Source organism: Stomoxys calcitrans, chromosome 2 (assembly GCF_963082655.1).
Source record: "Stomoxys calcitrans chromosome 2, idStoCalc2.1, whole genome shotgun sequence".
Lineage (NCBI taxonomy): Eukaryota > Metazoa > Arthropoda > Insecta > Diptera > Muscidae > Stomoxys > Stomoxys calcitrans.
In genome coordinates this window covers 83567702-83591476 of record NC_081553.1, presented here as the reverse complement: position 1 = coordinate 83591476, position 23775 = coordinate 83567702, and the positions used below count along the sequence as shown (strand labels likewise).

The following is a 23775-nucleotide window of genomic DNA, read 5'->3' as shown; positions in this document are numbered from 1 at the left end:
CTTTATACAACTCACTACATCAAATTTCAATGAAATCGGGTAATAAATAAAGCTTTTATGAGCTTCAGGCCCTTAACCGGCAGATCGGACCAAAATATAGTTCGATCTAAACCATATTTGGGTCAGATGTCGGGAGGTTTAAAGCAATTCACTGTTTAAAATTGCAAGCGAAATCGGGTAATAAATAAAGCTTTTATAGGCTTCAGACCCTTCATCGGCAGATCGGTCTATATGACAGGTATATCTAAATATAGTCCGATCTGAACCATATTTGGGCTGGATGGCAGGAGGCCTAAAACTACTGGCTGTTTCAAAGTTCAGCGAAATCGGATAAAAAATAAGGCTTTTATGGCCATCAGACCCTTTATCGGGTGATCAGATATCATGAGGCTTAAAATAACTCACAGTTTAAAATTTCAGCGAAATCGGGTAATAAACAAAGCATTTATGGGCTTCAGACTCTTTATCGGCAGATCGGTCTATATGACAGCTATATCTAAATATATTCCGATCTGACCCATATTTGGGTCGGATTAGGTTAGGGGTTAGATAAGAGTGGCAGTCCTTTACAGACTCACTTAGACAATTAGAAGTCCATTGTGATACCACAATAGCGACAGACCAAGGCATCTGGCGGGAATCGAACCCACGACCCCTGCACTGGTAATCCAAGCACGCTACCAACTCGGCTACCGGGGCGCCCTTTGGGTCGGATTACGGGAGGCATAAAACTACTCACTGTTTCAAATGTCAGCGAAATCGGGTAAAAAATAAAACATTTATGGACTTCAGACCCTTTATCGGGAGATCGGTCTATATGACAGCTATATCTAAATATAGTCCGATCTGAACCATATTTGGGTCTTGGATTCAAGATATAGTCTCTATAGCCCATGTTTGAACCTAACTTGTCTGAAGCTATCTCCATTTTTTTAAAGATTGTTGCATGATTTCAACTGGCGTAGTGACATGGCTAGATCGTCTTTGGTTTTTACGACGATCAGAAATATTGGGTTGCCTAAAAAGTAATTGCGGATTTTTTAAAAGAAAGTAAATGCATTTTTAATAAAACTTAGAATGAACTTTAATCAAATATATAATTGCCATTTTGTTCGATAACCTTTTGCCATCTTCCTGGCAAATTTAGTATTCCACGCTCATAGAACTTCTGGCCTTTATCCGCAAAAAACTGAACCAAGTGCGATTTTATAGCCTCATCATTGCCGAAAGTTTTACCATTTAAGGAGTTCTGCAAAGATCGAAATAAATCGAAATCTGATGGTGCAAGGTCAGGGCTATATGGTGGATGCATCAAAAGTTCCCAGCCAAGCTCACACAGTTTTTGGCGAGTGACCAAAAATGTGTGCGGTCTAGCGTTGTCCTGGTGGAATATGACAAACAAAATTTCGCGCACTTTTTTTCTAAAGCAAGCTAAAAGTAACAGCTGATAACTGACAGAAGAAAGAATGCAATTACAAAGTCACAAGCCGTTGAAAAAATTTGTCAACGCCGACTATATTACTACTATATTACCGACAATTACATTTTGGGCAACCCAATATATACGAATATACTTTATAGGAACGGAAATGGATATTTAGATGTTTGCAAACGACAATCGGGGATATTCGACTTAAATACTTTTTTTCAATTTTGACCTAGACTTCATACTTTGCAATTTACGTAGGTTCATTTTTATACCCTCCACCATAGGATGGGGATATACTTATTTCGATTTTCCGTTTGTAACACCTCGAAATAATGATTTGCGACCCCATAAAGTATATACATTCTGGACCGTCTCAACATTCTGAATCGATCTTGAAATTTTGCACAGATACTTCTTATCGATGTAGGTCGTTGGGGATTGCAAATGGGTCATATCGGTTCAGATTTGGATGTAGCCCCCATATAAACTAATCCTCCGATATGACTTCTTGAGTCCCTAGTCCCAATTTTCTTCAAATTTGGCTGAACTTTGAAACAAAGACTTGTGTTATGACTTCCAACATTCATGCCAAGTACGACCCTAGTCCGTGTATAAACTGATATAACCCTCATATAAACCGATCCCCGGATTTGAAAACTCCATGCTCATCCGATTTTGCTGATATTTGGAAGAAAGACCTGTGTTATGATTTCCAACATCCTTGCCAAGTATGATCCGAATGGGTCTATAAATAGATATAGCCCCCATATAAACCGATCCCCGGTTTTGACTTTTTGGATCCCTATGATCCCAAATTTTCATCCGTTTTGGCTGAACTGTGGAACAAAGACTTGTGTTATGATTTCCAGCATCCATGCCGAGTGCGACCCTAATCCGTGTATAAACTGATATAGCACCCATATAAACCGATTCCGGATTTTACTTCTTGAGCCCCTGGAAGCCTCAATTTTCATTCAATTGCTCTGAAATTTGGACCGTAGACTTGTGTAATGACTTCCAATATCTATGTCAAGTATGATCCGAATGAGTCTGTTAACCGATTTAGCCCCCATATAAACCGATACCTGGTTTTGACTTCTTGAGCCCCTGGAAGCCTAAATTTTCAACATCAGTGCCAAGTTTTAGCCGATATCCCGATTTGACTTCTTGAGACCATTATGCCTCAATCATTTTCCGATTTGAGTGCTACAAAATAATTCAAATACAAACTCAGTTAATAAGTTAAATACATTTTTAGCGGAATCCATGGTGATGGGTACCCAAGATTTGGCCCGGCCGAACGTAGCACGTTTTTACTAGTTTGTTCCTATACACATTCTTGGTTCCCTAGCTTCTGTACTGTCAGAAAGGAATAAATTGTCTGCGTGGGTATGATTACAAACCTCTACTATCAAGGTAGTTTAGTTAAAAGTTAGTTTCTTATATTGATGAAAACCTTACAATATCATGATATCGGATTTGTTCCATCTCTTCCAATAAAATAAAAACAAAGCTTTGGAGCCTTACTTACATTCTTGCTTAAAGGTAAAATATTCCGTTAAATGTCGGCACTCGTGATTGCCGCGCAATAAGAAAAGCGTTTCTGGGTAGCAAATCTTCAAGGACCACAAATACAGCACACACTATAAACAAACCAAATATTAGCAAAAAGAAATCTTCGGAACAAATCCAACTTCAACTTACCTCAATACTAAAATAGCCTCGATCAACATAATCGCCTAAAAACAAATACCGTGTCGAATCTGGTGGGCCTCCCACTTCAAAAAGTTTGACTAAATCGAAAAATTGTCCATGAATATCACCGCACACGGTTATGGGTGCCTCCACATCGATCATGTTATTTTCAGCTCTCAAGATGGCAGCACCTTCTGTGATAATTCGCATAGCAGGTTCTTCTTCAATACGTCCCTCGAGCAGGAAATGTTGTCTTAGGACATCATAATTTGGTTTATTTGTCCTTGGATCGAAGACTTCATCCATTGTCAGCTTGTGAGCAGGTGGCAGCGGCACTTCTAAATTTTGTTGATTTTTTTTCGGACAAAATAGATAAAAAAATAATAAATCAAATAAATCTCTCAAAATAATTACAAGTTGGACAAGCAAAATGAACAGACTGCAAACACCACATATCAGGTGTTGACAGGTGGCAGTAAATTATCGAAATTTATTATGGATCTGTTAAATGTAAATGATGTCTGTTTTCTTTCCTCTTTTAAGTTTAATTAATGAGTATCGACGCTACTCATTTCGTTTACATGAATGATGACATGAGCGAAAGCATCGATCTTTCAATTGGGGATGAATTGGAATAATTTGATTATTCCAATGGCTATGAAAAGCAATAATTGTTTTTAAATGAAAATTTGTGAAGGAAAATCAGTGATTTAAAAGAAAGGGGCAATTGAATTTTTTTAGTAAAGAAAACATGTTTTATTACTGAACTACCATGGTAAATTTTCTATTTGAATTATATTTTTTACGAAAAATTAACTTTAAGTTAATAAGCAGACAATTTTTTTTGCTAAAGAATTAATTTATACATTATTTTTACAGAAGTATCCACATTGTGGATTCATGTTTGAAAAATTCCTTTTTTATGTCTTCAACCAAACTTCGAGTAAATTTCAGTTTCCTAACCCATTCACGTCGAATGGATAAAAAATTACCCAAAAATACAGCTGTCAGGATTGGATTGGCTTAAAGTGGACGAATGAACCTAGTCATATAAGGTCATGGTTTGGTAGAAAATTGGCTTGTCAAACAAAGTATTTTTAGGAGTCAGAGTCAGGAGTGTCTTGTTGCTTTTGGTGGGTTCTACTTTAAAAAATTATTTTATGGCGATAAGCCTTCTACTTTGGAACTCAGGTGCGATTTGATGCCAAAGTCATTAAAATCAACTTTTTTTCGGTAAATAATCATAAAATATTAAGAAAATATTTTTTTTGTTTAAAAAGTGGATACATTTATTTAAACGTTACGTAAATAAGCAGTATTGACGTGTAGATCAGCCAGAGGCATTGCAAGTGCTACCAATGCATCCAGAAAAAGTCACAGTTTGGCGCGGTTTATGGGCTGGTGGCATCATTGGACTGTACTTCTTCAAAGATGATGCGAAGCGTAACGTAACTGTGAATGGTGAGCCCTATCGTGAGATGAAATCCAATTTTTTTTGCCCAAAATGCAAGAGCTTGACTTGCATGACATGTGGTTTCAACAAGATGGTGCCACATGCCACACATCACGCCAAACAATGGACTTATTGAGAGGCGAGTTCGTGTCTATACATGCAAGCAAGCCCAAATTGACGCATTGGAAGACAATATTGAATATGAATTGAAGCATTTGTTTGTGAAATACCGGCCGAAATGTTGAAAAGAGTATGCCAAAATTGGACTAAGCGGATGGACCATTTGAGTCATAGTCACGGTCAACATTTGCATAAAATAATCTTCAAACATTAAATTATACGGACCGTACTATCGCTTCAAATAAAGATTTCATGAATTTTGATGAATTTTATGTGTTTTTATACCCACTACTATAGGATGGGGTATATTAATCTAGTCGTTCCGTTTGTAACACCTCGAAATATTCGTCTTAGATCCCCCATAATGTACATAGATTCTTGATCGTCTCGACGTTCTGAGTCGATTTAGTCTTGTCCGTCCGTCCGTCTGTCGAAATCACGATAGCCGTCGGAATTTTGAACGGATTCTTAATTATTGATGTAGGTCGTTGGGGATTGCAAATGGGCCATATCGGTGCAGATTTAGATATAGCTAACGTATAAGTAAGCAGTATAGAAACAAGGCCACCTCTCAACAGACGAAGACTACACTTTACAAGGCATTGATACTACCCGTGCTGTTATATGATTCTGAAGCATGGGTACTTGTGAAAGCAGATGAGGCAGTGCTTGGAGTAATTGGGAGTATTTGGGAGAAAGATTCTTCGTTAAATATATGGATCAGTTTGGGTTAACGGAGAATATAGGCGACGTATGAACCACGAGCTGTAGGAGCTGTATGACGACGATAGCATAGTTACACGCATCAAAATACAACGGCTGCGTTGACTAGGTCATGTTGTCAGAATGGATGAAGAAGCTCCAGCAAAGAAGTCTTTTGAAGGCAAACACGGTGGTATACGCAAACCGGGAAGACCAAAAGCCCGATGGAAAGATAAAGTTGTGGGAGACACCTCGAAACTTGGTGTCAGAGATTTTGGAATGAGCGCAGAAGATCGAGGCGCTTGGAATGCTATTCTACGTTCGGCTAGTGGAACAAATATTCTGTCATAGCCAATTAAAGTAAAAGTAAGTAGCGTATAAACCGATCTGACGATTTGATTTCTTGAGCTCCTAGAAGCCGCAATTTGTATCTGATTTGGCTGAAATTTTGCACATGGTGTTCTACTATGACTTCCAATAACTGTGCCAAGTACGGTTCTAATCGGTCTTTAACCAAATATAGCTCCCATATGAACCGATCTCCCGATTTGACTTCTTGAGCCCTTGAAAGCAGCAATTTTTGTCTGATTGGCTGAAATTTTGCCTGTGATGCTCTATTACGACTTCCAACAACTGTACTAGGTAATGTCCAAATCGGTCTATAACATTATATAGCTCCCATATAAACCGGTCTCCCGATTTGACTTCTTAAGCCTTATAAGTTGCACTTTTTTTTACGATTTGGCTAAAATTTTGCATGTGGCGTTCTTTTACGACTTCCAACAACTGTGCCAAAAACGGTCCAATTCAGTCTATAACCTTATATAGCTTCCATGTAAACCGGTCCGCTCGTCTGTCAGTGGGAAGCACACGTTAATTTTCGAAGGAGTAAAGCTATGCGCTTTAAATTTTGCAAAAATACTTCCTATTGGTGCAGGTCGGTTGGGATTGTAAATTGGTCATATAAACCCATCTCGGATCTTAACCAGTGTTGCCGTTTTTGGTAGGTTTCTACCCAAATTGGTAGGTTCTTATTCTCTCGGAAGGTTGGTAGGCTGACCTAAATTTTTGGTAGGTTTTACTAATATATGACTTAAAATTAGTTCACTTCGAGTCGTTTCTGTGTATGTGTAAGAGTGCAGAATTTAGCCAAGGATAATGCGGGGCCAAGGTGTTACAAAGAGTCTCATTCCTTCAAATTTCATGAAAACTGCCATAACTGATGGTACGAGTGTTAAGGGATATCTCCCAAACTTCGTAAATTCTGGATAAAAAATGGGGCTTTTGTGAGTTCAATGCCTTCAATCGGAAAACAGGGCTATATGGGAACTGCATACATATAGGGCCAAATGTGGTCTATACCCAAAAGTTGGGCGTACATGCATCTCGCAGTAACGGCGAAATTGAGAAGTGAAAGCGCATTTCTGGGCTCAAATACTTAAATCGGTAGAATGCTTTCTCCAAACTTGGCACGGCTGTTGATTGAAATCGGGGCAAAATACGACTTTATAAACTCAAGATTAGGCCAGATTTGAACTTAAGCCTGAAGATTGATTTTAACCAACAAACAGACGGACATGTCTGGATCCCATATGAATAATGACGATCTAGCCTTTGTAGGCCTTGAAAATGAATAAGCTGATGTGTTCCAAATGGAATGCTAAATGGTCAACTCTTCGGTGGTGGGTATAAAATCGCATACCCCATTTTTGGTTGTATTGGGTTGCCCAAAAAGTAATTGCGGATTTTTTAAAAGAAAGTAAATGCATTTTTACTAAAACTTAGAATGAACTTTAATCAAATATACTTTTTTTATACTTTTTTTCTAAAGCAAGCTAAAAGTAACAGCTGATAACTGACAGAAGAAAGTATGCAATTACAGAGTCACAAGCTGTGAAAAATTTGTCAACACCGACTATAAGAAAAATCCGCAATTACTTTTTGGGCAACCCATAGATCATATGGCAGGTTTTGGCCGGGTTTGGTAGGATTTTTCTTAAAATTTGGTAGGAAATAATTTTCTTGAGTGACAACACCGATCTTGACTTTTTGAGCCTCTAGAGTGCTCAATTATTATTCAATTTGGCAAATATTTTGCACAAAGTCTTTTGTTGCGACTTCCAACAACTGTACTATGTATGGTCCAAATCGTTTAATAACCTGATATATCCATAGCGGAGTAAGGAGGAAAGAGAAAGTAGACGATTTGGCAGTGAAGGCCAGAGGACTTGGTTATCCCGTAGTCTTTTGGGGTCAACCCAGTCCGAGTTAAGTGCGTGGGCTACGAATGCGAAATCGGTGCGGCATGTGTTAGCATGTGTAGGGCATGTGGGGAGGATGCTGAGGCGTTGGAGCATTTCCTATAATGTCATTGCCCGGTTTTCGCGATCGGTAATTAGGTGGCTCACAATGCCAGTTATGAACCAATTTAGGGGCATGGTATGAAAAACAATTAAGGATTTGTAAGCAGCACGTAATTCCTAACTTAGATTTTCTTTTTTTTCGAGGTTACTTTTTAGTATTTAGAGCACACAAAAAACCGATAACAAAATTTTCTTACCCAAGTCTTCTTCTGAGTAGCTGTCCGAATTTTGTCCAGTTGGTTTTCAACTTATTTCGGAAGCTTATCGGATTCGGCGCTGGCCGGGCTATTCTAAACCTAATGTAGCGATGGTAAGAGAAAGAGTGTTCCATGGAGACCTTCCAATCCCGAACCTCATCGATCAGATTTCTGAACATATCGTCACATCTAATACCTCCTCCCTAATCCTATTAAGAAAGGTAGCGGTGTTTACCAATATTAAGTGTTATTAGGTCGTTATTAGTTTCGGTACTACCCCACGAAATGTGGTGAGAGTTGGCATCTCACCCTATTAGTACCTCGTTTCCTATCTGTTTTGCTTTCCTCAGCAGCCGTTGCAGCTCCGACGTGGGTGGCGGTGTCGGAGAGTCGAAATGCAGATAACGTGATGCCAGGTGTACGCCCATAGTGACATGGGGCGGATTAATATCCGCATCCTGTTTTCAACCTAACCTAACGGTATTATGTTAAAAATGGGACTTTTATGGATCCATGACCTCAAATAGGATAATAAGTCTACAGTTGCAGGGTAGCTGACACGAAGTGTTATCAATTTAAATGACAAATTTTTGATTGTGTTAAAATGTTTTTTTTTTGTTTCAAATAATGTGTGGAAGTAATTTCAATTTCAGAATCCATTAGCTTTTGGTTAATTCAGACCATTCTTCATACCATCAATACTGGAATAATTGTTAATTTGGCCTTAATTGTATCCTCTTACTTCGCTCTTTAAAAGGCCCAAATGGAAATGTTCGTCGTATTGTCACGAATGGACAACCACTGCACAGTGAGATAGTAAAAAACAGTTGTGGAAATAAGTTTGCCATATTTGAACAGATAAAGTTATATGGGAAATTTTATTGCTTATAGCTGTGGTGTTAACCAGATTATTAATTTCAGGGCCCGGCCTCAACTTAGGGGCGTGGTATGGAAAACAAGTATGGATTTAGTATGTTTCGTTTTCGAGATTACTTTTTATCATTTAGAGCGTAGAACAAGCCGATTACTGGTTAGGTGCATGTCCATACTTGCATAAATATCCTAACCTAACCTAACTTAACTCAACAACACACCGAACAGAGATTTGTTATCTATGCAATCTTCGATTAATTCAAATTCGAATAACCTTTTTAGTATGAGCATATTGCAGCTACATATTTATCGACGTGCTGTTCGTGCATTCATCTGTGTTTGCGCTTCTTTCTATTTTGGTCACAAAATTTTTTAGTGGATTTTATCCAGCCTAGACCAAAGTTTTTTTTTTTTTTTTTTTTTTTTTTTTTTTTTTTTTTAAATTTGTTCCTGTTTCGAACAGAAAAGCGAAACAACAAACTGCCTTTAGAAGTCAAGTCAGACTGAGGTGTGCAAATGGATTGGCTAGGCTACCTAGCCAATTACTGCCCTCTTCGGATACATATGTTATAAAATTGTGTATAAGATTCAGCTCCACCGAACTTAACGCGCTTTTGCTTTTTTATGTTAATTTTTTCCTTGTTAGATTCCATTGCATTATATTGTTCTATATATTTAACTAGATGAACCAGGCCCGCTCCGCTGCGCCTTCTTTAACTCTCTAATATCTTTTTGGTGGCCACTGTAGCCTATGTACGCCTATAACGCTGAAATCCTGTGTTCAAATCCTGGCGATTACATCGAACAAAATTGAAAGCGGTGGTGATGCCCTCTTAATTCTGGCGACATTTGCCATGCATGGTCATGTAAAAAATTCTCCCCAAAGAGATGTCGCACTGCGGCACGCCATTCGGACTCGGTTATAAAAAAAGTCTCTTATCATTGAGTTTAAACTTGAATCGAAAAGCTTTCATTGATGTGAGAAGGGTGAGAAGTGAGTCCCTTCTCGGTTCCTGGGTAAAGTTTTACTCCACTCCCAAATATCTTTCTTTTGAGTCGTATATTATTGTATGGGTAATTATTTCCGGTTTAGAGTGACACTTGGTCTTTAATGTAAATATACCCATCGTGCTTTACTTTCAAATACATTTTATATGAGCCCCATATGGGATGGACTCTAGTGACTTTTTCTCGAAAATGAGTGTCAATTTCCCGAAAATCAATCAATTTGAACATCAAACAGCTTTATAATAGGAAGGTGTTTTCGGGTGTGGCAGTTCCCCAAACACATGACTCTTCAATTGGATATCAAATTGTTTTTTTCTCTCAAGCACATTTCGTTTGACCTCTATATTGTCGTGATTGGTCTATATACCCATTTGGAGGGTTTTGCCCGACCCCAACAATAGAAACCATGTTTTGTTTTGACTGTGAGAGTGAAAAAAAATTCGAACGAAGTGCATTACCAATCTCCGAGATGAGAAGTGCTTTTTAGGGGAGAATTGGCACTCAGACATTTCGACTCAAATATGGATATCAAATTCATACTGCACTCCCAAATCCATTTAATGTGAGACTCAATTTGCCATGGTCAGTAAATATCAAATGTTTGGAAGGTGTTTTGGGGCTGGGGCGGCCACCAGCACTTTGCCCTGAAAATAGATATCGAATTTGTTCTTTACTCTCAAATACCGTTGATTTGAGCTCCATATTGCCATTTTTGCCTAATTTTTATGCAATATTTGAAATCTACTGTTGAATATTTTCATATGAGGCCCATATTGACATGAACGTCGAATATATCTGTTTAGAAGGGTTTTTGGATTGGAGAGGCCATACCCGTATTGTGCCTATCAATCCACTTTTGTTTTTGGAAGGCGTTGTTGGGATAGGGAGGAGGGACCGCCCCTATCCGATTTCTAAAAATTATATAGCCTATGTTTCCTTTCAGACAAATTTACGTAACCTTTGCAAATTTTAAGAAAATCGGTTCAGCTCTTTTTGATTTTACGGAACCAACAAAAAAGGCGTTTTTGGGCGGTAGGGTGACACTCTGTACTTCGATGTATGTCTGATTCGTAATCTACTCACAAAATCTTTCATTTGAGGCCCATATTGACATAAACACCCAATATGTCTTTTTGGGGCAATTTCGGGGTTGGGTCGGCCCGATGGGTACTTAGACCCCAATTTTAATGCCTTATTAGTATTCTATTTTCCAATACTCTTCATTTGATCGCCGTATTGTTCCGATGGTGTTTTTGGGGTAAAGGGGGAGGGTTCGTCCCCTTCCGAAATCAACAAATTATTAAGCCTTTTTCTGCTTCCTGGCCTTTCATTTGAGTCCCATATTGTCATGATCGTCCAAAAAATCTATTTTTGGGGGTTTTGGGGTTAGGGCGGCCTCCCAGTTAGTTGGCCCCAATTTTTAATATGAAATTCTTACTCTACACCTAAAAACCTTTCATTTGAGTCCCATATTGTCCCGATAGGTCTACTTTTATTTTTGGGTAGTACTTTTGCGGTAGGGGGAGGAAGTCAAATTATTTTAAATAGTTCGTACTCTACTCTTAAATACCTGTTATTTGATACCCATATTGTCCCAGTCGGTAAACATGCCCGTTTGGGAGGGTTTTGGGGAAGGGGCGTCCCCCACTGTTTTTTGACCCTAAAGTTTTATACCAATTTTGTGTTTTTGAGTAATCATAAGAAAGCATAAAAATGTTCGCTTAAATTGATGCACCCATCTCCCTAATCTTTCGTTTTTGAATTGTGGCTAAGGGGAGGGTCCGCCCTGCGCGCGTATATCACAAAATGAAGTACCCTATTTTCATCGTGGTGACTATAACTACCATCTGTGAAAATTTCATGATAATCTGTTCAGCCGTTTTCGAGTCGCAATACTTTCATTTTTAGAAAACTAATTGAACCGGCCTTCTTTCACTCTCTAATACCATTTATTTTAGCCCTATATAGTCATGGTCGGTAAATAAGTCTTATTTAGCGGTGTTAGATAGACACTTCGCCCCGTATCTGGTCCCATCCCAAATAGCTCTCATTTAAAACCCATATTGTCATGGTCGTTAAATATGTGCCGTTTAGTGGTACTTCAGGGGTGGGTTGTCCAGACAGAAACGTGGCCCTGAAAACAGATTCGTGAAATATTTCGTATGCGGAATAGCTGCAATTGTAGTCGCGAGCGGCACCGGCTCTTGCCTAAGTACTGGGTGCTTATGATACTCGATACGACAAGGCTAGTTATTGGCGGCTTTAAATACCCAATGGCCATACTTACCTTGGAGCTTGATGAGGCTCGCTACCTCCACATACGAAAATGTTGCTATAACGGGTTTTGAAAGTGGGACAGTCCCTCAGATACCCCATTCTAAATTTGGATACCAAACTTTTATTTTTATACCCACCACCATAGGATTGGGGGTATACTTACTTAGTCATTCCTTTTGTAATACCTCGAAATATTGATCTAGGATTATATATATTCTTGATCGTGTCAGCATTCTAAGTCGATCTAACCATGTCCGTGCGTCCGTCCGTCCGTGTGTGTAAATCGCGATGGCGGCGTAACGCGTAAAGCTAGCCGCTTGAAGTTTTGCACATACATATACTTAAAATTGATGTAAGTCGTTGGGGATTGCAAATGGGCTATATCGGTTTAGATTTAGATATAGCTCCCATATAAACCGATCTCCCGATTAGACTTCTTGAGCCCCTGGAAGCCTCAATTTTCTTCCAACAACTGTGTTAAGTACGGTCTAAATCCGTATATAACCTGATGTAGCTCCCATATAAACCGATCTCCCGATTAGACTTCTTGAGCCCCTGGAAGCCTAAATTTTCATCCGATTTGGCTGAAATTATTCACATAGTGTTCTGTTATGACTTCCAACAACTGTGTTAAGTACGGTCTAAATCCGTATATAACCTGATGTAGATCCCATATAAACCGATGGGAAGTCCCTATTTTCATCCGATTTGGCTGAAATTTTGCACATAGTGTTCTGTTTTGACTTCTAGCAAGTATGTTAAGTATGGTTAAAATCGGTCTTTAACCTGATATAACTCTCCCGATTAGACTTCTTGAGCCCCTGGAATCAATTTTGTCCGATTCAGCTGAAATTCGGAACCTAGTGTTCTGTTATGACTTGCAATATTTGTGACAAATACGGTCCCAATCGCTTAAGAACCTGATATGGATTCCATGTAAACCCGTCTCTCGATCATCCTTGTTCGGTTTATAGAAGCTATAATTTTTGCTGGTTTGACAGAAGTTTGGTATGTAGAATAAAATAATGGATTTCAAGTAAAATTTATTTTGTATAAATTTTTAGCAGAATCCCTGGCGGTGGATTCCCAAGATTCGGCCCGGCCGAACTAAGCGCACTTTTATTTGTTAGGTGTAAACAAAATTTCTCTTGAATCGCCCCGCACTTCTTTGAAAATCTGGTATTTTTGATGTTAAGGGTAAGGGTCTTCTGTAAATGCCAATTTGTCCAAGAAAATTCTATTAAGAAACAGATGAGACACTGTTCTCATATCAATGAATGCTGTCCGATGCAAGTTTAAGCTCAGTGATAAACCTGGTCTTCTACCTAGAATTTCTTGCCTTCTTATTCCTTCACGTTTTTTGATCTGGATTTGTTATCTCGCAAACTTATCTGGAGTGAAAAAGGCAGGCTTTTCACCTCTTTTTGAGACTTTGGATTTTCTCATTGAATGCAGTGTTTGTTTTAATTCCACGTTTACTGTAGCCCGTTACAATCTCACCATTCCGGCTCGAAGGACCATTCCAGATGAGTTTGCGAGATAAGAAAAACATTACTCTTATATTGAAAGTATAAGATCAAGCTACAGTCAAGAGATAAAAAAGCGAATTGCGCAATTTATTGCTTACTTGGCTACCAATATTTCTATTTCACGTTTTTGAAAATGTTTCTATCTCTAGTAGAAATGCTAATGTCAAAAGTAATCTAACTTATAAATTACAGAAAAAATAAAATATTTCAACAACAGTATATCATTAATAATGAGTATTTTACTATGCAACACATGAAGAACATTTAAAAATTGTGGAACCTCAAAATCATGTGATTTTTATAAATTTTGCTCGTGACTCTTGATCTTAATAGATCTGTCATCTAATAAAAAATATTGCATATAAAAAAATATAAAAATAATTTTCAACAATATAAGGAATGTAGCTATTTGATTACTTTTCAAGACTACATCCTCACGAATTCTTGAAATACATGTCACATGCATTACTTAGACAGATAGGCGGTTGCCTAATATAATAATTCTGATTCAAATATCAGCTGCTTGCCCTTTTTTTTGGCAAACTCATGTGCCTACTTATTGTTGTTATTTTTAATTTTTTATTTATATTTTTTTTGCGGTCGTGAGGCGGAGAGGGCGGAAGTATTTAGTTAGCATTCACCCAGGCATACAACCGAAGAATGTACACTCTTTCGGTGGTGATGGTGTCAGTGAAACACAATTTCATTTTGTATGCCAATTAATCATCAGTCAGCACCGTGGCTAAGACAAATAGATTATAAATTAAATCATTTTTAAACTGCAATTACTTAAGATTAATTTCTCTTTGCATAGTCTTTGTCATAATAAAATGTTGATGTGTTGAAGACATCACTCATCCGCAGCATGGCACACTGATGTGAGACAAGTGATAGGTGGCGTATGATGATTATTTAAAAAATCGTGTTTTTATATGAAAACGATAAAATAGAAGTGATTTTTAAACATTCACGCTACGAAATATATAAACGTACACAAAGTATGGAAATTTTGTTTGAAAACTTCAAAAAAAAATTTTTTTTCTCATGTTTTTGCCTGTTAGGGCTAGATAATTAAATTTTACAATTTTCGTTTGTCTCTCTTTCGAGACGAGCTCAATGATTGGAGATGCCAATGGAAAAGGAAAGCGAAAGATAGCAAAGATAGGTTGGTGTGTGTTGCTATCTTTGGCTTTCCTTTTTTATTTGCATCTCCGATCATTGAGCTCGTCTCGAAAGAGGGACAAACGAAAACTTCAAAAATCTTTATCGACATCAACAATTTAATTTTTACGTCATGTGGGTCCAAGTTTGTTTTATTTATTAGAAGTTTGTTTGCAAATAGGTTTTCATATTCTAATTTTCCAAAATATTTTCGAGTTTTAAAAATTTTATCGAATTTGGTTTTCGAAGGAGGAGTACACCCCCTTCCTCCAACATAGAGAGGGGGTGTACTCCTTGAAATATTCGTCTATATATATTCTTGATCGACATGTCATTTTAGCCATGTCCGTCTGTCCGTCCGACCGTCCGTCTGTCCATCCGGCCGTCTATCCGTCCGTCTGTCCGTCCGTCTGTCCGTCTGTCCATCCGACCGTCCGTCTGTCTATCGAAAGCACGCTAACTCTCGAAGGAGTTAAGATATCCATTGGAAATTTTGCACAAATACTTGTTATTCGTGTAGATCGGTTGGGATTGTAAATGGGCCATATCGGTCCATGTTTTGATATAGCTGCCATATAAACCAATCTTGGATCTTGACTTCTTGAGCCACTAGGGGGCACGATTCTCATCCGTTTTGGCTGAAACATTGCATGAGGTGTTTTGTTATGATTTCAATCAACTGTGCATAGTGTGGTTCACATCGGTTCATAAACTGATATAGCTGTCATGTAAACCGATTTGGGGTCTTGACTCCTTGAGCCTCTAGAGGGCGCAACTTCTATCCGATTTAGCTGAAATTTTGCATGACGTGTTTCTTTATGACTTTCAACAACTTTGCTAAGTATGGTTCAAATCGGTACATAACCTGATATAGCTGTCATATAAACCGATCTGGGGCATGATGTGTTTCGTTTGATTTCGGGCATTTTCGACTTCTATTTTTTTGAATTTTTGCCAAGACTGGCTTCCCAAAAATTTTTTTTCACCAAACAATATTTGTAGCCTCTTCCACAGCCAACTTACTAAAGAATGACGATTTTGATACCATATTTCGTATTTGGGTATTGTTGTGAACAAATTCGGGTAGTAATTATTTTTTTGTTTTTAAGGACAGTTTTATATGCAAAATTCAGAACATTCATTTTCAGAAAATTTAACATTGGAAAACCAGGACACAAATGAAGATTTGATTAAGGGGCTTATCAAGAGGCACCAACCAGGGCCTTCAAATTTTGGGCATAATCTCGTTAACATTTCAGCTATAACCATTCAAAATTTCATAGTTACTTCCATCCGTTCTGAAACGGTACTTTTTATACCCTCCACAATAGGATGGTGGTATACGAATTACGTCATTCCGTTTGAAACACCTCGAAATATTCGTCGAAGAACCCATAATCGTCATGACATTTTAGGTCGATCTAGCCATGTCCGTCCGTCCATCTGTCTGTAAATGGGCCTAATCGGTCCATGTTTTGATATAGCTGTCATATAAAACGATCTTGGGTCTTGACTTCTTGAACTTCTAGACGGTACAATTATTATCCAATTTAGCTGAAATTTTGCACATTAAGTTTTGGTGTGATTTCCAACAAATGTGGCAAGTTTGGTTCAAATATGTTCATTGCCTGATATAGCTGCCATAAAAACCGATCTCCCGATTAGACTTCTTGAGCCTCTAGAGGGCGCAATTCTTATCCGATTTGGCTGCAATTCTGCACATATCGTTTTGGTATGGTTTCCAATAACTGTGTCAAATATGATCTAAATCAGTCCATAATCTAATATAGCCGCCATATAAACCGATCTCCCGATTTAACTTCTTTTGCTTCTAGAGGGCGCTATTCTTATCCGATTTGGCTGAAATTTTTTACTTATCGTTATGATATGGCTTCCAACATCTGCGCCAAGTACAATCTTAATCGTTTTATAACCTGATAAAGATGTCATATAAACCGATCTCCCGATTGGACTTCTTGAGCCTCTAGGGGGCGGAATTATTATCCAATATTGATATAGCTGTCATATAAACCGATCTCTCAATTTGGCTTTCTCAGACTCAGGAGGGTGCAATTTTTACGCGATTTGCCTGAAATTTTGGAGGTGGTATTTTGCTATGACTTCTGACAGCCACAGTACCGAACTTAGCACGCTTTTACTTGTTCTGTTCTTATTTGCTGTTTTATTTCGTTCTATGGTGTTGTTATCTATTTGTTCTCCATCTTCTTCTCTTCGACTTTCTTCTAGGGTGAACACAATAGACCTAAAGTCTCCGAGTGAAGTGGCTAGTAACAAAATGACTCTAACCTAACCTAACCTATCTCTACATTAGGGCCGCAAGGGTCTTGGAGATGGCATACGATTGGGCTAGATCAAGGGATCTGTATGTTAAGCCAGGGATAATACAAATACTTGAGAGTGATCTTGGATAGAAAATTCAAATTGGATGTTGGAGAACATATAGCATCGAAATGGATCCAGAATTCGAGGCTTGTCCACTTTTACGAACAGTTATCTGGCCATCAGGGCTATAACAGCCATAATAATGAGGTCACAAATAGTCTTGGAGTGTAAGAAGGAGATTAACGCCTTCTCTGGGGATGGCACGATTCGCATCGGTTGGTTGCCAGAGTGAGGGTGAACTAAAGGACAGACCGCCATGGTAGATCCCAGAGCTGGTAGGTTTAAGGAAGGACTGCAGAAACTCTTTAACAGGGCGAAAGCCACAGGGTACCACACGATTGGGACCTCTATAAGACTGGGCTAAGAAAATACAAGGGCGAACTGAGACAAGCTCAGAACATGTATCACTAAGGAACAGTTAACGGTCTGTGGGACAATGAATATCACATGGAGGATCCTGATGGTGAGAAGACGAGGCTAATACTGAGAGAAAGCAGGTCAGTATGGCTTTCGTTATCATAAAGGTTTACATAGGACTACGCAGTTATGCAAAAAATGTGAAACAAGTGGCATCGTGTGAAGGACGTGGGCACGTTGGTTGCGGAAATTGTAGTTACTACGGTTATTTAAGTGCAAATCGGGCGATACATACATATGAGAGCTAAATCTTAATCTGAACGGATTTTGATGAAATTTTGAGAAAAGCTCAGAACAGTTAACGGCCGGTGGTACAATGAATATCATATGGAGGATCCTGATGGTGAGAAGACGAGGCTAATACTGAGAGAAAGCAGGTCAGTATGGCTTTCGTTGTCATAAAGGGTTACATAGGGGTACGCAGTTATGCAGAAAATGTGAGATAAGTGTCAGCATGTATCGGGCGATACATATATATGGGAGCTAAATCTAAATCTGAACGGATTTTGATGAAATTTTGCAGATACATATGTTAGGATCAGTAACAAAACAATCCGTGCCAAATTTTGTGCAGATCTGTTGAAATTCACGCATACCCTTCATTAAATTCACGCATACCCTGACTAATGTCCTTACAGGACATTAGGAGCTGCCTTGATAAATCTGCACTTTATTTGTATACATTTGGATTCGACTATGATTAAGTTGGAGAGGAAGATCATTTGCATACAAAGAAAAAAAAGTGGGACTATAATAGATCCCTGTGCAACTCCCTTTACCATTGTCAAAGGTGCTGATTCCTTTTTGACGTTCGTTCGTCAGTCTCTCAGTTTTTTCGCCTATATGTGATAAGTTGCCTAAGCTAAGTGCGAAGATGGGTTATTTTGGTCTATATCTTAATGTCTCCATGTCTCTCGATTCATTTTTCAAGCTCATAAAATGCATATTTTGATTCGTTTTATTAGATTCCTGGGCAAATGTGTAGAAAATTACTTAGATATTTGGATATAGCTAAACCGATCACATAGTTAAGAACAAGGCATATTTGTTGCCTATATAAGATTATGTACTTCCACAGTTTTTGGAAGTCATAACAGAACACCTCGTGCAAATTTTCAGTCAAATCGGACAAGGATTGCGCCCTCTAGATGCACAAGAAGTCAAGACCCAAGATCGGTATATATAGCAGCTGTATCAGGTTATAGACCGATTTGAGCCATACTTAGCACAGTTGTTGGAATATTTCAAAATACTTCATGCAAATTTTCAGTAAAATCGGATAAGAATTGCGCCCTCTAGATGCTCAAGAAGTCAGGACCCAAAACCGGTTTATATGGCAGCTACATCAAAAAATGGACCGATTTGGCCCATTAACAATGCCAACCGACCTACACTAATGAGATATATTTCAAGCGTCTAGCTTTACACCATCGAAAGTTAGCGTGCTTTCTATGGTGGAGGGTATGGGGGACGGACGGACGGACATGGCTAGATCGACTTAAAATGTCATGACGATTAAGAATATATATACTTTATGGGGTCTTCGACGCATATTTCGAAGTGTTATAAACGGAATGACGAAATTAGTTTACCCCCCATGCTACAGTAGTGGGTATAAAAAAACCCCACTCATTTGACTTCAATAAGTTGAACAAAAAACGAAGCAAAATTGTTGCAGATGGATACCTTGATATTTTTACCTTGATTAACTTTTATGTTTACTATATTAATCATCGTTATTACTTTTTAAACTATTTATAACTTTTCCCTTGTAATTTTTAATTAACCGAACTTCATAAACAATAATTACGAGTATTATATTTAATTTTTCTTTGCAGCAACCGCAGCTATTCATGTAATGTAAGTACAACCATTTTCGATATTTAATTAAAAAAAGTTCGTAGTTTTTAATGTGGGGATTTTGTTCTTCGCTGTTGCCTTTATTGAAAGAGAGGTGATTACAAGCAAAAACGCTAAAAATGTTGAAATGGGCTAAAAATTTTTAAGGGGAATTTATTGATTAATTGCTTAGTGTTTTTCATCCATCATAAATAGGATGTGGCACGGTTTAAAAATGAAAATATATCATCTGAGAGTTGAGTTGATTGAGCCATGTCCGTCCGTCAGTCCCTTTGTCTGTCTGTCGAAAGCCCGCAAACTTTCGAAGGAGTAAAGCAAGTGCTTGAAGTATTACACAAATTCTTATTTCCAAAATAATATTTCCATCTAACTTGATCTCTGATTTGACTTCTTTAGCCTCAGGAAGGCGCAATACAAATCCGATTTGTTTTGACTTTAAACAACAGTGCCAAGCATGGTCCAAATCGGCTCGTTACCCGATACAGCTGCCATATAAACCGATCTTCGATTTGACCTCTAGAACCTTTGGAGGGCAAAAACACCACTCGATTTGATTGAAAATTGGCTCGAATTTTTTTGGCTTTGTCTTCCAACAACCGTGCCAATTATGATTCAAATAATTTCATTGATGGCACAAGATAATCTGCCCAGATCGAAAGCGGAAAGGCTATTGAGGAATCACTCCGAATACTGTATCCATGCAGTTTGTTATCTTTTGCTCTTTCATTAAAGTGGTACGGGAGGATTAGGTAAGGTTTAAGTGTCAGTCTGCTATCAGACTCACTTAGGTTTTTTCGTCCATTGTGATACCACAGGAACAGAAAAAGGAAGATGCCTTCTAGTTTCTGCCGTTGAACTATCCATATCGCTTTAAAAAGCTCAACAACTTGCGAATGTTCACATTCGCTAAATTAGACAGATTCTCAAAGAAATGAGAACCTAAAGTGAGACTCCTTCTGACACTCAGAAGGTGTTCTATGTCTCTTCTTCTTCGATGTCCTCACAGCTTCTGCAAAAGTCGTTGCTGGCAACCTTGTGTCCGTTATGACTGAGCCATCAGCTCTAGCCAATGACAGCAAAGCGGTAGACCTCTTCAAGTCTAGATTAGGTCACGTAGTTTTGGAATGCTCATAGTCCTTCGGGCTTGGTCCTGAAAACTTAGCTTACATGTCGCTAGAGGCATACCCACAGATTCCATTATCCCTGGAATATGTTTGGTAATTCCTAGTCTCTCTAAGCTCGTCCGCTTGACAATTCGCAGAACAGGTGAATTTTTAAATGTTCAGCCATCTCTTTGAGAGATCTGCGTCAGTCGAGGGTAGTTCCTAGTCTCTCTAAGCTCGTCTGCTTGACAGTTCGCAGAACAGGTGAATTTTGAAATGTTCAGCCATCTCTTTGAGAGATCTGCGTCAATCGAGGTCTGATTTTGTGTTCAGAAATACGTTTTTCAGGGATTTAATGGCTGTCTGAAAAGATATTTATGCCAATCGTCGTAATGACATTATATCTTTGCCATTCCATCACTTCTTGCAGTGGTCGGGTAACCTTTTCGATATGACTATTTCTAGATCTTTAGAGTACACCCCAAAGCGCACCTGGTCGTTTAGTTTGAAACCACCCGTATAGAAGACTATGCAACTTCTGTTATCAGGGATATCGTAGTTCTAATCGGTTCTCAGAAGTGGTACAGTACTTTTTAGCAAAAAGCGGCTCAGGTAGGGTGTAATCCACACTGCCTGGAACATCGAATATTGCATCAAGGATAACACAGTGTCCGTAGCCGTCACATGACCAATAAGAAAGCTCCTATATCACTATGTCCAGAGGCATAAGATGTAGCATTTAATTCTGTGCATCATATGGTGTAGTCCTCAGTGCGGCTGTGATGCACAAAAAAGCCATCCTTGGGATTCGGTTAAGTATTGAGCAGTAGGTGGACCGTCCACCAGACCACTACACCATATATTATTATAGATCTGACCTCTGCAGTATATACTCAATGCATGACACGCGAGAGGGTACATTGATGAATTGTGCAGTAGTCAGTGGAGTCGCCAGTTAATTTACCTAGATTAAAGAGAGAAATGCTATTGAGGAATCACAATGGGCCACATATGGCCCCGGCGGATACTAAGATATCTAATGTGTGGTATCATTCTAATCCAACCTAACCTTACCTATGGTACATAGCCTAATATAGCTCCTATATAAACTGATGTCTCGATTTGACATCTTGAGCCTCTAGAGGGAGCATTTTTTATTCGATTTGATTGAAATTTTGAACCAACGGTTTTGTTTCAACTTCAAAGATGTATGATCTAAATCGGTTCAAAACTTGATGTAGCTCCCATATAAACCGATCGCCCGTCCATGTTTTGATATAGCTCCCATATAAACCGATCTTGGGTCTTGACTTCTTGAGCATCTAGAGGGCGCAATTCTTATCCGATTTGGCAGAAATTTTGCATGTGGTGTTTTGTTATCACTTCTAAAAGCTGTGCTATATACGGTTTAAATCGGAAGCTTGAAGTATTTTTTAATGAATTCTAACAATTGCGATAAATAGGGTTCAAATCGATAAATAACCTCATATAGCTGCCATTTAAATCGATCTGGCATCTTGATTTCTTGAGCCTCCAGAGGGCGAAATTATTATCCGATTTGGCTGAAATTTTTATACAATGGCTTCTCATGACCTTTAACATACGTGTCAAATATGGTCCCAATCGGTTTATAGCCTGATGCAGCTCCCATATAAACCGATCTCTCTATTTTACTTCTTGAGCCCCTAAAGGGCTCAATTCTTACTCGAATTGGCTGACATTTTACACAATGACTTCTATCATGGTCTCTAACATTCAAATCAATTATGGTCCGAACTAAATATAGCTTCAATATAATAACAATTATTTTCTTTTATCCTTTGTTTGCCTAAAAAGGGATATCGGGAAAAGAACTCGAGAAATGCAATCTATGGTGGAGGATATATAAGATTCAGCCCGACCGAACTTAGCACGTTTTTAGGTGATTTACTTGAACTTCGTTCATGACCTCTGAACAGAAGCAATGGGGATGCAAAACAAATTCGTCTTTACAATACTTTGAAGCCATGTTTCATGCATACCCTGTGTAATAGATTACTGCAAAATGCGCATAGGTATGCTATAATATTTTCGTATTGCTTCCAGGGTGGGAACAATTTTTTGCTGGGCACTTACTTAATGAGATCAGGACCTTGATGTTTGCTCGACGCCGAAACCGAATCAGACTCAGAGTCGACTTAATTTATTTTTTAACAAATTAAAAAAATCAAAAGAAATTTCTTTTTATTTCCTAAGGCAATACGCTTTTGTAACAATCATAAAAAATTATTTTGCAAATTTTTTATTTCCATTTAGCGATTTTAATGACTATTTTTTTATATAGAAACCATCAAATGCTCACTCCCAAGAATTTTGAGAACATTTTGCTAATATTTTATTTTATAATATTTTAATGACCATTTTTTTTATATAGAAACCATCAAATGCTCACTCCCAAAAATTTTGAGAACATTTTTTGTTTGATTTTTTTGAGCTATACAAAATTTGCCGACTTTTGACACGTTAATTTTTCCCCAAAACATGATTTTATATGACGGAAATTTTTTTTACTAGTTTCATTCGTCCACTTTACGCCAATTTAAATTTCATTAGGGTACCATTTTGCTAACTCGAGCTAGAATTTTTCTCAGACATTTCTATTTTTAGGTATTTTCTTCCCCTTCGACATTAATGGGCTAAGACACTCTACCCATATTCGTCCATCCCTTCAATAGAGCTTGTTATACTAAACAATTTTAAAATACATACAACTTTCTGAGTATGGATTTTCAAACTGTTCAAAAACTGAGCTTATTTAAATAACGGGTGTAAGTTTTTAATATTTGTATATCCTACACCACTACTGTTGTACAAGGAAGAGAGATAGACCACATAAAGGGCATACCGATCGACTCGGAATCACCTTCTGATTCGATTTAGCCAAGACCGTCTTTCTACTAATTTACCACAGGCATCTTTTTTGGTCTAGAGACGAAGCCTATTGAAATTGGAAGAAATCGATTCAGATTTGTTGGATGTAGCTACCGTATGTAAGTACGACCGTTTTGGACTAATAATGCAATAATATCGCCATTTGTCAACCAATCCTCGCGATATTAGGCAAGAAAGTGTCTCTTATGACTCTTCTGGTCACTAGTGAATTTCATAGAAATCAGTTCAGATTTAGATATAACTGTCTTGTATAT

The 23775-nt window shown here is 38.2% G+C and overlaps 1 protein-coding gene across 2 annotated transcripts in view; it reads right to left on the bottom strand.

Moving 5' to 3' along the window:
* The window catches only part of LOC106083322 (serine/threonine-protein phosphatase 2B catalytic subunit 1), a 50597-nt gene that overhangs the window by 21608 nt on the left and 5214 nt on the right, over positions 1-23775 (bottom strand). For both annotated transcript variants that reach the window (XM_059362727.1, XM_013246256.2), the window contains 2 exons: positions 3134-3462; positions 2961-3072 (listed from right to left, as the gene is read on the bottom strand). In XM_059362727.1, coding sequence (XP_059218710.1) covers positions 2961-3072; positions 3134-3462 — 441 coding nt within the window. The remainder of the gene's footprint in view (positions 1-2960; positions 3073-3133; positions 3463-23775) is intronic.